Source organism: Neophocaena asiaeorientalis, unplaced genomic scaffold (assembly GCF_003031525.2).
Source record: "Neophocaena asiaeorientalis asiaeorientalis breed wild unplaced genomic scaffold, Neophocaena_asiaeorientalis_V1.1 scaffold124, whole genome shotgun sequence".
Taxonomy (NCBI): Eukaryota; Metazoa; Chordata; class Mammalia; order Artiodactyla; family Phocoenidae; genus Neophocaena; species Neophocaena asiaeorientalis.
In genome coordinates, this window is record NW_020174135.1 from 740,037 (window position 1) to 756,194 (window position 16,158).

At 47.6% G+C, this 16,158-nt stretch overlaps 1 protein-coding gene across 8 annotated transcripts in view; it reads right to left on the reverse strand.

Moving 5' to 3' along the window:
* The window catches only part of ATP9B (ATPase phospholipid transporting 9B), a 215,676-nt gene that overhangs the window by 38,748 nt on the left and 160,770 nt on the right, over positions 1–16,158 (reverse strand). For all 8 annotated transcript variants that reach the window (XM_024754795.1, XM_024754799.1, XM_024754798.1 and 5 more), the window contains 2 exons: positions 7,473–7,585; positions 4,041–4,286 (listed from right to left, as the gene is read on the reverse strand). In XM_024754795.1, the coding sequence (XP_024610563.1) occupies positions 4,041–4,286; positions 7,473–7,585 (359 nt within the window). The remainder of the gene's footprint in view (positions 1–4,040; positions 4,287–7,472; positions 7,586–16,158) is intronic.

The following is a 16,158-nucleotide window of genomic DNA, read 5'->3' on the forward strand; positions in this document are numbered from 1 at the left end:
ATGAAAGCACAGACTCTGCATGTGACAGAAGCACCGCGTGGCTGGGACACGTCACACGGTGCGGATGAAACGTCAGAAGGCATTGGGAGGGCAAAGCTGGCGAAGGCCACAGTCACTTGAGATCAGGTGCAGAGCTGCTGCTTTTCCTTCAGCTTTTTCATTCTTTCTGGTTGAATACCAAAATTCTGAATCATTATAAAAGCAGTTAAGTTTACTGTAACCGCTTCAAATAATAATCAGTGCTTGGAAAACAACGCCCCCGTCACCCCCGTCACAGGGGTGCACCCAGCCCACTAGCTGCTCGAGACCAAGACGACTGTTGGCATCGGGCAGAACTGGACACAGGCCGGGGGCAGAGGTCAGACCCGTGGGCACCACGCGAGCGGTCAGACTTGAGTGCCTCATATCTGGAAATCACCATGAGGTCCAGGCCCACTTCGTAGAGCAGGAAGGTGTTAGGTACGGGGCAGGCACCATGGGTTCTGGAGCAGACGGCTGCCAGCAAGAGAGTGCCAGGGACAGTGGTACAGCTGCGTGCAGGAGCCCCTCGAGAGTGAACTGGGGGAGGGAGGTCTGTCCCGCGGTGTGGCGCCAGGGGGCTGGGCCTGGAGAGATGTCCTCAAGGCAGGTGCCCTTGCCTCCTAACTCTGGGCACCAAGACTGGATGTGTGACCCCGGGCACCAAGACTGGATGTGTGACCCTGAGGTCACAGCAGTGGTGACAACCCCAGAGAAAAGAGGAAACGCTGAGTTTCAGTGGAGATGAAGGACCAAGTGGGAATGTTCTCAGCTTTCCATGTTGAAAAAAAACCAAACTTTCATCTTTTTGGCTGTTTTTTCACCACCTATAAGCTCTGACATGACTAACAACATGTTATAATTTCTAAATTGACAAAACAAAGGTGGTGCTGGGAAAACTGGACAGCTACATGCAAAAGAATGAAATTAGAACATTCTCTAATACCACATACAAAAAAGAAACTCAAACTGATTAAAGACCTAAATGTAAGACCAAAGACCATAAAACTCCTAGAAGAAAGCATAGGCAGAACTCTCTTTGACATAAATCGTAGCAATATTTTTTTAGATGTCTCCTAAAGCAAAGGAAATGAGAGGAAAAATAAACAAATGGGACCTAATTAAGCTTAAAATCTTTTGCACAGCAAAGGAAACCATCAGCAAAACGAAACAAGCTACTGAATGGGAGAAAATATTTGCAAGTGATACGACCGATAAGGAGTTAACATCCAGAACATTTAAACAGCTCATACAACTCCACATCAAGAGACAAACAACCTGATTAAAAAATGCGCAGAAGACCTGAACAGACATTTCTCCAAAGAAGACATACAGATGGCCAACAGGCACATGAAAAGATGCTCAACATCGCTAATTATTAGAGAAATGCAAATCAAAACCACAATCAGACAACACCTCACACCGGTCGGAATGGCTATCATCAAAAAGACAAGAAATAACAAACGTTGGCAAGGATGTGGAGAAAGGGGAACTCCTGTGCACTGTTGGCGGGAGTGTAAATTGGTGCAGCCACTGTGGAAAACAGTATGGAGGTTCCTCAGAAAACTAAGAATAGAACTACCATATGACCCAGCAATTTCACTCCTGGCTATACATCTGAAAAAAACGAAGACACCAATTCAAAAAGATACATACACCCCAATGTTTGTAGCAGCATTATTTACAATTGCCAAGATATGGAAGCAACCTAAGTGTCCATCAGCAGGATAAAGAATGGGTAAAGAAGATGTGGTGTGTATATACAATGGGATACTATGCAGCCATAAAAAAAGAATAAAATTTTGCCCTTTGCAGCAACGTGGATGGACTTGGAGGGTGTTACGCTAAGTGAAATACGTCAGACTGAGAAAGACAAATACTGTAGGATACCACTTACATGTGGGAAATCTAAAGAATACAACAAACTAGGAAATGTAACGAAAAACAGACTCACAGATATAGAGAACAAACTAGTGCTTACCAGTGTGGGGAGGGATAGGGGATGGGACAAGATAGGGGAGGGGAGTAAGAGGTACAAAATATCATGTATAAAGTAAGCTACAAGGATATATTGTACAACACGGGGAATACAGCCAACCTTTTTTAAAAAATAATCTTTTATTTATTTATTTATTTTTGGCTGCACTGGGTCCTCGTTGCTGCGCGCGGGCTTTCTCTAGTTGTGGCGAGCGGGGGCTACTCTTCGTTGCGGTGCACGGGCTTCTCATTGCGGTGGCTTCTCTTGTTGCAGCGCATGGGCTGTAGGCACGCAGGCTTCAGTAGTTGTGGTGCGTGGGCTCAGTACTTGTGGCTCACGGGCTCTAGAGCACAGGCTCAGTAGTTGCGGCGCACGGGCTTAGAGGCTCTGAGGCATGTGGGATCTTCCCAGAGCAGGGCTCGAACCCGTGTCCCCTGCATTGGCAGGCGGATTCTTAACCACTGTGCCACCAGGGAAGAAACCCAGCCAATCTCTTACAATAACTATAAAAGGAGTATAACCTTTAAAATTGTGAATCACTAACTATCCTGTACACCTGTAACTTACATGACATTGTACATCAGCTCTACTTCAATTATAAAAGAAAAGGAAATACCTATGTAACTAAAGCTTCAAAAATAAATTTGCTCTCAAACAATAAAGCTGTGTTAGGAGCTGGTAAATGCCCTGGGCCTGCTGGTGCACTCAGGGTTTATCATTAGGAAGTGAGAATGCCGTAGCTGGGGCCCCCTGCGCTTTGCACCCTGAGACTGTCAGGGGCGCTGCTGACAGCACTGGGCCTCACCTCATATCCTGAAAGCACGTCAAAAGGAAAGATTTACAAGACTCAGTGGTTCTCAGTTGTGGGTGCAACGTACTGGATTTTCAGAATGGAGAAACGTCAGTCCCACCAGGCCTGCTGGAAAATCAGCACTTCTAGAACTGAGGATGTGTATAGAGAACGGCAAGTATGAAAAAAACAAAACAAAACAAAGCTAGTAGTCCACGGGATGTGTAGACAGGTTTAAGAACCCGTGCCGGTGGTCCACCTGTAGCCCCCAGGGGTCTGCAGACGAGGCCGTGCGGGCACCTTTGGGAACGAGAGTACTGTCGTGGAAACCAGAGGAGGGATACCGCCGGCTGTTGCCGAGCAGGAAGGCTGCACAGCACAGAGGAGCCTGCCCGTGGGCAGCAGAGGGGCCCCTCCTGGACGCAGAGCCAGGGGTTGCGGGAGTGCTGTCAGGGAGGAAGGACTCTTCTCTTTGGAAATAAACTTGTTAATGGGATCGGCAGGGTCCTCTCTTGAAGACATTAGGTCAGAGTTCTTAAAACCTTTGATTGAAGGCACTTTTTTGAGAGGTTACTTACTTATATGATCCAGTTTTACAAGATATTTGAAGAAGTCTGATGACTTTACAGAATTATCAGAACCCTGAGTGCAAAGGGTAGATGAGAAAACTATACATAAAGTACACTAAGATTGTACAGGAAGTGGACAAATTAATTTAATAATAATTTTTATCAACCTAAAAATCAAAGAATGACTGATGTAAAGTCAGAAATGACTCATTTATCACATTTAAGATTTTACCATTTCTGTCTTCTGTAGATTTTTGAAATTATTTACATCCTAATTCTGTTTTGAAACACATACATCGTATCTAAATTCTGGCAAAAATAACCGGAAATTTAACGTGCAAATCTGAAGATTCACGTGGAGAGAAGAGGACACGGGAGGGTGCACCCTGCAGACCTTACGGAGTCAGTAAGCTCCGAGTCCGCTCACGGCTTTCCTGGAACTGACTTGAGGCTGTTCTGGGACGTGTGGCCACAACCACACAAGGCCTGGGTCGGGGCAGGGGTCCCACCAGGAGGGAGCTGGCCAGATTTCTGGCCTGTGGCAAAAGCCTGCACTGAAAACCACCATCAAGCCCCCTCCTCACCCCACAAGAAACTCCTCAGGCCCGGAGCCCGATGAGCCCTCGGAGAGGCGCCGTCTGCTCCCCGAGGACCCGTCGGGAATGGGCCGCTCGGCCCAACTGACCTCATCGGGGCTGGAGGCCTGGTAGGTGCGGTTGTCGTCGCTGAAATCCTGGTCAGCCTCGGTGAACTCGGTCTCCCCGGCCGCGCCGCGGGCCTCGTACACGGGGGTCACATTGTGACACAGGGCGACAGCCTTCACGGCCTCGTGGACCCGGCTGCTCACGCTTTTCCTGACCTTGGGCGCTGAGGACTGGGCTTTTCTTGGGGGTGTTGAACTGGCGTTGTTTCCACTGGCCTGAGGCTGCGTCTGTCAAACACAGGACGCCGAAGAATTAGAGACAGCAGAGCCGATGCTGGGATGAGTAACACGCATGACTTTGATGGGCTGCTTAGCCTTAGCCAGGAGTAAGTAGACCAGCTCGAGACGATTACCTCTGCCATGCGCCCCACTGGGGTGACAAGTTACCCCTTTATCCTTGTACTACAAAGTGCTTTGACATTTCCCAGTCGTCGAGTAACCAAAATATTTGCTATAATACTCGAAATCTCACCATCTCCTTTGAGTAGATTCACTGTAACCATGGCATGAATTTGCTAAGTCCTTTCTAAAAGCAAAGTTAGAAACAGAATGGAATAGGATACTCACAAAGTTTCTCTTTAAAAACTGCTGGGCATAAAATGGTATACAGCTGGGCTTCCCTGGTGGTACAGTGGTTAAGAACCTGCTTGCCAATGCAGGGGCACGGGTTCGAGCCCTGGCCTGGGAAGACCCCACATGCGACGGAGCAACTAAGCCCATGCGCCACAACCGCTGAGCCTACGCTCTAGAGCCTGCGAGCCACAACTACTGAACCTGTGCGCCTAGAGCCCGTGCTCTGCAATAAGAGAAGCCACCACAATGAGAAGCCTGCGCACCACAACGAAGAGCAGCCCCCGCTCGCTGCAACTAGAGAAAGCCCGCGCACAGCAATGAAGACCCAACGCAGCCAAAAATAAATAAATAAAATCCAAAAAAACAAACATTTATTAAAAAAAGAAGTATAAAGCTAAAAGCAGGAAAACATGATTATGAACCTTCCCTTAATACTATGAACTCATCCAGCTTTGCAACAGTCTCTGAAGTTAGAGTGTCTGGTTTGTAGATAATAATCATCAGATACAATAATCACCACAGTGGGAGGAAAAGCGACCCTTCCGTCATATTTCAAAACTGTTCCCTTGAAGCCACCACCCACTCCTCCGGATGTGCCTGACAGCCCTGGACAGACGTCTCCGCTGGCGTTCACCTGGTGGGGGAGGGCCTGGGAGGACCCCAACCCCAAGGCCCATCAGACACTTCAGACCTCAGGGGAGTTCCCGACAACCCTTAGAAAGCTAGTCCCCTGCTTCTGGGCGGCTGTGCAGAGCCCATCAAATCACAGTGCCGGCTAATGAGGGGGCAGCTCCTCTGCTCAGCTGGTGCCCCTTCCAGCCCGCACCTCCGACCCACACCTGCATCCTGCCTGCCCCGCCGCTAGCGCAGCCAAGCAATGTGGCGGCCTCTTCCTGCTGAACGTGCCGTGTTTACTGACGGCTGTATCGTTTCACTCCACACAGATTCCACTCACGACCACGTCCTCATCACCAAATGCTTCCAGTGGGTAAACATGATCGGGTTACACAAGATCTGTGTTACGTTACTGTGGACCTAGCAGACAATTATCATCTTAAACATGAACCGTAAGGAATAAAATCAGTTTCGCGTGAAAGGACTGTCTGCCTAGCTAACCAACACACAGCTTTTGGTAAAAAGATTTTTAAATTCTTAGATGGAGTTATATTCGCTGTATTTATATGACTCATCTTTTCTGCTTTTAATGTTTTTTCTAGTAAAATAACTTATTTGGAATTATTAAAATCATATTCATGGGTAATATAAATTCATATTTTTTAAAACAGATGTTACCTGGTACTATTCAATCTAGACATAGATTACAAGAAGGGAAGTTGTATTCCTTCCCCTTTAAAGTATTCTATTAATAAATATTCTAGGTTACAAAATACTTGTATTAAAACGAATGACATCCAAATTAATAAAATGCTTGGTTTTAAGTGTTCACGCACGTACGTGTGCTTCTGGGCACATATGACCACACATATAATAAATACATACTCATATAAGATTGTTTTCATTTGACAGCATCTCAAAAGTAAAGTACATGCCAGACTGGTGCACATTACAGAAAAAAGAGACGGTTTTCACAAAACTGAATATAAGGCTGACAACATACAAGGAAGAACCGCAGAGGGCAAGGGTAATTCAGTCCAGTCTTCGTGAAATCAAGTGGGAAACAAAGGCCTGCAAACAAGAACCTGCCGGCCTCGGCAGGTGAGGGCACTGGTGCAGCCCAGGGAGCCTGGTGGCAGCAGGGAGACATCACAGCCCATGAGTGCTCTGTGCGTGCCAACCCCACACACCTCGCTCAGCTCCTCAGGAGAGAAAAGGCCTCAGGAAGTGGTCCTGAATCGATGCCCTGGGATGGCTGGGTTTGATGACACTGAATCAGTGACTGCAAGTTATACAACGGGTAAGAAGAAACCCAGTGACTGAAACACAAGCCCTACTTGGGAAAGGGCCGTGGAAACCACACAGCCGAAAATAAACTGGAAGGTGGCTTATGTCCTCACCGCTCCATGGTCTTCGCCTGACCTGGGTACCCAGCGGACCTGACACACCTAACGTCGGGAGCCTGAAAGGTTGGGAGGATCCCAGCCCAGACGCCCTGGCAGAGAACGGATGCTGTAACCACCAGGCTGCGCCCTCACGTGAAAGAAACAATTCCTCTTCCTGTAGAAGCTCCGGTGAAAAAGACAAGATTGAGGTTTTGTCTTAAAAAAACAAAAAAAAACAAACAACAAAAAAAACCCTGTCCTTATCTATGACAGATACAGACTACATATTCACAGATGAACTAATGTGATATTATATTCAAGTTTCACCTCAAAATAACAATCTGAAGGACAATGGCTATGATGAAACAGGATCAGCTGCACGCTGATAATCGTGGAAGTTGAAGGGCAGAAAAATTACGGTTCCTACTTTTGTTTACTGAAAAGGTTAAAAATATGTACCTTTAAAAAATATGAGAAAGCCTTATTAATTATGAGGAAAAACAGAGGGAGTGTTAAGAAACATACCTGATGCAGGATTCCACTCAATACTCTTAAAAATACTATGTTTACTGAGTGATTTATACAAATAATCCACTAAGAAAATTTAATAAGAATAAACGATTTAAGGTCGTTAAGCCTACGGTTACACAATATAGACATTTTAATTTAAAATTAGTCCAAACACTGTTTCTTGATTTATAAACGAACGATGGGTCAAGTAATGCTTAGCATCATCAGAGAAGGTGCCACGCTGCAGGTCAAGCAGGTAACAGGCTCCGTGTCACTCAGCAGCACCGGGCACTTTCGCCAGAAGATCCCCTGCAGGACTGAACCGGCTCACCTGTGAGTAGGAATTCATGAGCTGGTTCTGGATCTCATCCATCGTGTCCGTCCCGTAAGACACGGTGCCCAGATGCAGCCGCTTAAATACCATCTCGTTCCGGGTGAGGGTTCCTAGGACAGAAGCAGCAAGGACACCGTCAACTCGGGTGGCCCATCAGGGAGATCGAGGCCGCACCCCACACGCCCCACGCCCAGGGCTGGATGCACTCTGCACCTGTGAACACGCCGCTCGGCCACACAAAGTGTCCTCCAGCGTCACCTGCACGATGTTTTCATTTCACTAGTGAGGACCAGAGCTTTCTTCCTGGGACGTCAGGTTCCCCTTTCAGTAATTTTTAGTAACGGCAAGCGTTCTGGTTCTGGGAGAAGGCCTGGACTCTGTCTTCCAGCTCTGAGTCACTCTCTTTGTAACCACACCCTAGAACGCTGCCTGAGACCAGTGCGTCGGTCCACTTCAAATAAGTCTATTTCGAAAAGTTAAGTATTTTTCGTTGAACAGAAACAATGCATTTAGGCCTTGGCATCCACATGTGTCGTACGGAGAGGAGGTGAGGAAGGAGAGGCGTTTTCTCTCCAGCTGGTGTCTAGCCTGTGAGCCCCGGTGCGGGCCCTCTGCATCTGCCCTGGCACTGCCCACCAACCCGGGCAGGTCAGTTTTAGGTTTCAGCTTCCATTCAAAAGATACACAACCAAATGCAGTGAAGTAACAGCAATGAACAGAGGGGCAGCAGAGGTAATGCCGTGTATTTCAAAAACTTGGTGAACTTCCATTAAAAGTGGCACATAAGGGCTTCCCTGGTGGCGCAGTGGTTGAGAGTCCGCCTGCCGATGCAGGGGACACGGGTTCGTGCCCCGGTCTGGGAAGATCCCACATGCCGCAGAGCGGCTGGGTCCGTGAGCCATGGCTGCTGAGCCTGCGCGTCCGGAGCCTGTGCTCCGCAACGGGAGAGGCCACAACCGTGAGCGGCCCACGTACCGCCAAAAAAAAAAAAGTGGCACGTAAGTTCCCAGTGTTATTTATCTTGTGACCCTGACAGGAGACCCTAAACACTGTGCATCTAGCACTTAATATGAAAACATACGCGCACACAGCCTTGGCTGCTCTGGTTTTACAGAAGGAGAGCCACACGGTGTGGTGCAGGGAGAACTCCCTGTAAACCCCCGCACCGCGTGCTACGAGCTGTCCCCCCCAACCCTGTCCCTGGGATTTCTGCACTTGTTTCAAAGCACACAGAAGGGTCACCCACGGGCACGGACGTGGTTAAGGGTGTGAATATGAACAGAGAGCCACGCGGTCACAGTAAAAGTGGGACCTTTTACATGTCTACGAGACACCACAGTAACTAACTTTTGTTTTCTTTGGCCCACACAATGTTGAAAATATAATACAAACTGTTTTCATATCTACCTGTGACTCCGTGCCCATTACTTAGGACTAGTGTTCAAAGCAAAATAGCTCATTTGACAGGACACGCCCAGCACTCAGAGGTTATTTTAAAATAAAGGGAAAATCTGTAATTTACAATGACTATTTAGAGATTGTTTTAGCAAACACTCTCAAAAGAACGTATATAACATATTATCCAGGGTTTCATAAATTACAAAGAGCAGCTACTGTCAGGGATGCTTGTCAGTTTTATAAATTCTGCCTTTTACAAAATTCTATGTAGCCCCTTTAATAAATGGCTCCTACGGTTCTTTGATTAACAGAATCAAAATTACATGAGAAGTGCAGTTTAAAGGGTTTTTGCTGGTTATGCCATCCTAATTAAATAAAGAATAACTAACTTAAATACTAGGGTATATTAAATAATGTAGTTAGCAACAATTCAGCCTCCAAATGAAATAAGGAAGTTCTATAAATGCTTTATTTCAAAGATTTGATATGAAAACAATAGTTCTATTATTTACCTATGGTCAAAAGATAATGAAATTTTACATTGATTCCTATTAGAATAAGTATGAAGTTTGCCTCTGTTACATGCGCCCAAATGGACAGTTCTCTGAGAAATGATCAAATCCGTTATTTAAATTAAGAATATTTTACGTATCAGATTAATTGACGTAATTGAAGAATTTCATTTAGACTTTTTTTCTCTGATATACCTTGAATGTGAGGCAGTAACTTACGGTGGGGATGGTAAGTAGGCGCACATGCTGAACAGTTTATAAACAGGACTGTGGTTAATGACACTTCTTTTAACCTGACTTTTTATTACTAATAACTTAATCTGTGCAGCAAAGTTAAAGAATATTACAACAAACACCTGTACAGGTCCCACCAAGAATGAACTGTTATTTCTCTAGGTTTTTAAAACCACCTCGTACAGGTAAGAAAGACGCTAGATAAACAGGCCACGGTTCACCCGGCCTTGGAACATGGCCACCATTCTCCAGACACACCAGCAGCTCTCACATTCCCACGTCTCTAATGAACTTGGAATTCAATCATTCGTTTGGCAAAAAAACCCTTATAAGGCATCACTACATGCTGGGTTTTGGTGGCACCTCACAGAGATACTTTAAACCCTCAAGCCTCAGTGCTTGTCTGCAAACTAGAGAAATTACCACCGGTTCCACATGAATATGGCGAAGAATAAATAAGCATATAAAGTGCCTGAGACACAAAGGGTGAGGGGAACCTGACGGCCAGGAAGAGGGGCTGCAGGAAGGCACCCATGCAGCCGCCCACGAGGACGGCGAGGACACAGGCGAGGGGCTGGCGGGGGAGCTGAGGGAAAGCGGAGCACGGATGTGCCCGATCCCCAAGATCACGACGCATGTCGCGCCTCTGGGTTCTGGTGTCGTGCTGGACACCTGGCCGCGTGAGAGGGACTGGTCCCCGTGCTGGTGACGAGGTGCAGGGCGGCTGGCGTGTGCCGAGGTCTGGGTGGGAGTGAAAACTGTCAAGAAAAATAATCACAACGTTAAAGCGAAACACACTTACATAACGTGAACGATCTCGTACTCATCACACCACAACTACAACTTCTGGAAGAAAATTCACGACGGAGGTGCACAGAACGAACCTTCTATCTCACAACGTGAAACCCGCTTGAGGAAGCGAGAGGTGTTTGGGAGGAATAACGCTGTGCGTGTCAGCGATCGTGTGAGCGAGCGGACTCGGCGATGCAGGCTACTGCTCGTGTGACGCCCGCGAGGCCCCCTCCTGGGACACGCCGTCTGGCCCGTCGAGTGGCTGGGCCCTCCAGCTGGAGCATGCCACACTCTCGCCTTGGACATCTACCCCTGAAACCCAGCACGCGCGCAGTAAACGGCAGCGGCCATCTTCACAGTGATCTTCCCGGATTCTCACAGCAGCGCTGGAAGGAACGGCCGGGCCGTGGGACCGCGTGTGTGCGGCCAGGACCCGGCGGCCGAGCGCAGGGACCGCTCCTGAGCTGCGTACTTCCTGCAGCGGAAGCCGCCAGGGGACACGCCTGGGCTCTGGCTACAAGAAACGCTAGAGGATCGCTATGTAATTATCGTTCCCCAGTTTAAAAAATAACAGCTAGTAGGGATATCACTGAAATGTTCGCAAAAAGTAAGGTAAATGTGCTTTTCCATAAGACACATTCTAGCTGAAAGAACGAACACACGTCACACTTCTTCTCCGCAGTCTGTGCTCTTACCAGAGACCTTCTTCCCACTTGCCGACCCGAGAGCGAGCCGTTTCTTTCTGTTTCTCTCTTCCTTCTGAACGATTACAGGTACACACGGGGGCCAAGGAGGAACAGGAAAAACTTCACAAAGTTTCTGAGATGAAGCTTTTAATCTGATGTTAATATTCACACAGCTCTCCTGGAGGAATTGAAAACAAAAGGTTCTCCCGCCGAAGTGAATGACCTGACAGTTACAAACTTGATTATGGGCCAGTTCTACTCCAGCAGCCAAGGCGTGCCTGCTGCCCTACTGAGTAGGGGAGCTGATTCGCAGTGAAAACCGTGGATTTGGAGGCCTCCCTGTCGACCACCCCTCCTTCCTGGAAACACGTGGAAACGCACCCTGGACACCCCCTTTCTTCTGGGTGTGTGCAAGAGTAAAGCAAAACGTGCAGGAAATTTCAACTACAAATTTGAGGAATGTGGAATGCCAGGGACTGGAGGTCAGGAAAGTTATCTTCCTTCCCACCTTCTGCACTTGTTGACGGGAGCACCGCACACACACAAGTGGACAGAGCAGCGTCACGACAGGCCCGGCACCGTCATCCCTTCCGCAAGGGTCCCCGAGGGCCCCAGCCACTGCCCCGTCACAGCTGGAGCCAATCAGAAACATGCCACCTCATCCACGAGCACGTCCGTGTTACGAATAAAAGAAGAGCTCTTAAAATAAACACAACCCCAATGCCATCACACCAGAAATGACCCTAACCTCTCAACATCAGACGGCAGGCCGGTCCTGATTCCCAGCTGTCTCGTCTCCTGTGTGTCGGGCTTTTATACTGTGGTTTGAATACGGACCCGGCGAGGTCTCCCAAGCCTGACCCCCAGCTCTGTCCTCAGAAACTCCCCGAGGGCCTCAGTTCCCCACAGTCTGCACTTAGTGGCTTGTTGGCCCTGGGGCTGATTCACGCGTTCCCTCTAGGCCCGGGATTTGCTGTGACGGCGCTGGACAGAGGCTGCAGAGATGGCTCTGGAGCCCACTACGCACGTGGGGTGGACGGAGAGGGGCTGGTTCTCTATCAGGGGCACGACACCTCCCCGCCGCCCCCCGCAGGTGGTCAGTCCCCAGGCCCGTAAATCCGCCCTGGGTTTAAAGTGGCATGCACCTGTATCAGATCCCCAGAGGTCACTGAAGACAAAAATCTGACACTCCCGAATGCTGCATCCACGTGAGTGACAGGTATTTTCCACAGCCAAAGGCATGTGGTTCCAGTCGCTCCGTTCACAGACGACTTCTAGGCGGGGAATCTGGGGCGGTAGAGTGGCTGCTGCTTTAACACCTTGATTAGCTGTACTGCAAGTGCTAAGGCTCCAGCTTCGACTGTGCTGCTTCACCTGGCTTGTTACTTACTACCAGTCAGAGAAATCGCGAGAGTAATTCCACGTACGGACGAAGATCCCCTGGAAACAGGGTAGGCGGAGAGCCACCACGGACACACGCGAGCAGACGCTAACACGCTGAATATGTTGCTGCACTTACACATATAGTTTAAAATAATTTAAAAGGTAACTGAAGCCCACGTGTGAACTATTGCTTTCTCCTTCTGGGTTATGTTTAAAAGCTTTCTGTTTGGGTAGATACCTGACAGTCCTTTATTCAGTTGCTTAATGGAGTTGGGGAGAATGAAATAGAAAACAAATTCAGAATAGCTTCTGAAAACTGAGCAAGTTAAAAGGATGACATTTTAGTGCTTACATTTATGTCTCTGATCCATGTGGAGCTAACTCTTGTACATGGAGTGTGGATATGCAGTTTTCCCAGCACCGTTTGTTAAAAGGACTACTCTTCCCCATTAAGTATCTTGGCACTCTGCTGAAAACAACTGACTGTAAGTGTTAGATTTTCTCCCAGACTCTCACTTCTGTCCCCTCGGCCCTGATGCCTACCCTCCCAGCAGCACCATGGCATCTAGATCACTGTAGCTCTGTAGTACATTTTGAAATGAGGAACTGGTGAGTCCTCCAACTTTGTTCCTTTTCCAAGACTGTTTCAGCTACACTGGGTCCCTTATATTTCCGTATGAATTTTAAGAGCACCTTGTCAACTTCTGCAAAGAAGGCAGCTGGGATTTTAATAGGGATTGTGTAGAACCTGCAGATCAAGTTGGGAAACACTGTTTCCATTTTAATACTATGAAGTACTGATTTTATCTTTTGGTGCTATTGTCAATGGAATTTTTTTTAATTCTCTTTTTGGATAGTTTATTGCTAGTGTATAGAAATAAACTTCTGTTCTGTATGTTGACCTTGTTCTAATAGATTTTTAGGGGACTCCTTAGGACTGTCTACACGAAGACCGTGTCACACACAAACAGACAGTTCTACTCTCCTGCACGATATGGACGTCTTTTCCTTTTTCTTGCCTAACTGCCTTGGCTGGGACCTTGAATGTTCACAGCAGTGTAGCTCATCATAGACAAGAAAACAGAAACAACTCTCTAATGTCCATCAACTGATAAATGGATAAATAAAATGTGGTGTATCTGTGCAACAGGATGTTACTCTGGAGTGAAAAGGAAGCAATTACTGACACAGGCTACAACACGGATGAACCTCGGAAATGTCACGCTGAGTCAAAGAAGCTGGTCAGAAACGGCCACGTACTGTACGGTTCCATTTCTGTGAAATGTCCAGAGCAGGTAGATCTATTGAGGTAGAGAGGAAATTAGGGGTTACCAGGGCTGGGAGGCGGGGAAGGCGAGGATGGGGAAGTTGGCCGACGTGGGCTGGGCGGGGGTGTGCGGACACCAGACACTGGAAACTCAGAAGCTACACCAAACACTAAGGGCGACACAGCCTCACTTCTGTCACTTGAATCCAACACTGTGTAGTGATGACTGTGGCATCTTCCAAAGTATCTAAGTTGCTAATAAATCATGTTTTCAATGACTTAGAACTGATACATTTGAACAAATGAGTAGCACTCCTCATCAAATAAATAATAAAATATTAGTTATTTTGCCACTTGAGTAAATGTACTCCCACCCTGTTGGGTTGAAGAAACTAATATTTATGCAGACAGTCCTTCATGTGACACATGTAATTACTTAACATATTAAGATGAAGCATCAAAATATTTTTAAAATTTCAGTGGTGTTTTTACTCTGCAACTGACTCTGCAAAGGGCTGAGCGGGAAGGTCAGTGCTCGTCTCGGGCTTTCTGTGCCCTCCTGACAGCAGGTAAGTATAAGATTCTACTGGTTACTAAAGAGTCAGCAATGCAGAATGATTTTTCAAGTCTTATCTTAAATATTTTCATGATTCCAGCCAGCTGATAGTTTCTACAATTTTTGTCATCTTAATACAATAAAAGTTAAGATGTCCCAAATCTGCAACGTGGAAGAGGGCGGGGACTGAGCGAGGTGGGCAGCGGCCTCACAGTGACCTGATCATCGTAGCAGCTCTGTGGACAGAAAATGTGACAAAAGCTTTGTTTCTGAATCCTGGGGGAAAAAAAAAAAAGCTGTAGCTCTTTAACAAAGCAGTTTTTTGGACTACAATGAGCTAAGCAGGCAAAAAGAAAATTAGTTTCCAAAGAAAAAGTCCTGCGGGCACCATTCTCCGGGTGGCGACAGATGTGACTCACAGCCATGCAGAGGAGGCGTCGGAGAAGCAGACGTAAAGCTTTCTGGTCAAACCTTCCTGGGCTGTGATCTGGCCTCAGACCAATATTCTGCAGGCCACAGAGGAACGGCTGCGGGACAGTGGCCCACCTGCACCGGGCAGGTCTTTCTGCAAAGATTCTGGTCAAGCAAAGTGACAAGCGCACACGGTCAATGGCTGTATTGAAACACGGTTGCTTAGACCTTATGGTGCAGGAATGGAAACAAAAGTCCTAAAACGTGGTGACTAATTTACCAGACTGCAGAGTACCCATCCGTTTAAAAATTACTCGGCATTCTCTGACGCGGAGTCACATATTCTGTTTGCTGTACGTGAGGCTTTCTCAAAAGACCACGAGCCCTGCATGGCTGGCATCTGTATGTGTGTGCTACCCCGACTGGCCCAACACCCCAAACGTCAGACTCCCGGCACCTGCATCAGCAAACAGCTGCATCAGTGAGACTGTGCACGCCCGTCGTAAGCGAGGCCCCAGTCGTGGCCACCAGGCGGGAGAGGCCACAGCGGTCCTCCGGTCGAAGGACACCAGCACATGCTCCGCTGCGTGCGTGCACACTGATTGGCACACACGTGCTCTGGCGCCCCTGGAAACCATGGAAACAGTGCTTCCCCAACACGACGATGCCGTCCTATGAGACTCACACGAGATTCCAGTCTAAGCAACGTGGCGTGTTGGGTACTGGATGCTATGATTAAAATGCGTCCGAAAACCTGTTGTTTCAGTGGGTGTTTCAGGAATGGCTTTGTTCTACACGAAGACGAAAACTAACAAAGGAATTAACGTATTGCTTTAATAGGCTGCATCTGAGTCAAGTTTTAAAATTTATGAATCCTCGGCAGCATTGTCCTCAAACAATGGCACTGTCGGGGTAGCCAGGGAGGAGGTGGAGGTCCTCCCAGCAGGTTCAGCATCGTTTGCGCATTGAGCACATAACGCCTAGTCTTTCTGGTCAGTGTCGTGTCAATACACTCTGCATCCTGGCAGTTAACAGATGTCTACTCCTGTGGAATGAATTACTTTATGTTTCACGCACTGGTGGCCGCAGATGTGTCACTACAGCAACATCATTAATTTCAGATCTTACCGGAAACGTGCATCCAATCAAATCTAATTATAGCACATCGCTTTCCTGTCCACGAGAAGGAAACTAGAATGCAATTACTGGGATACTTCATTTTCTATTCTGCTGTGGCAAATAAGAGACACTGTGATGGACGCTTCTCGTCAGAAAGCTTATCGATGAAGCACAAACCCAATTTACAGCCACACGAAGGACCACCTCACAGTTTCGGGAGCCACGGAAGGCTCCTGCCAACAGCTCATTCCTAACCTTCTCAGCTGACGCTTGGGCCACTGAGATGTTTGCAGACTGCCTTCCTCCCCTGCCTCTGACACCGACA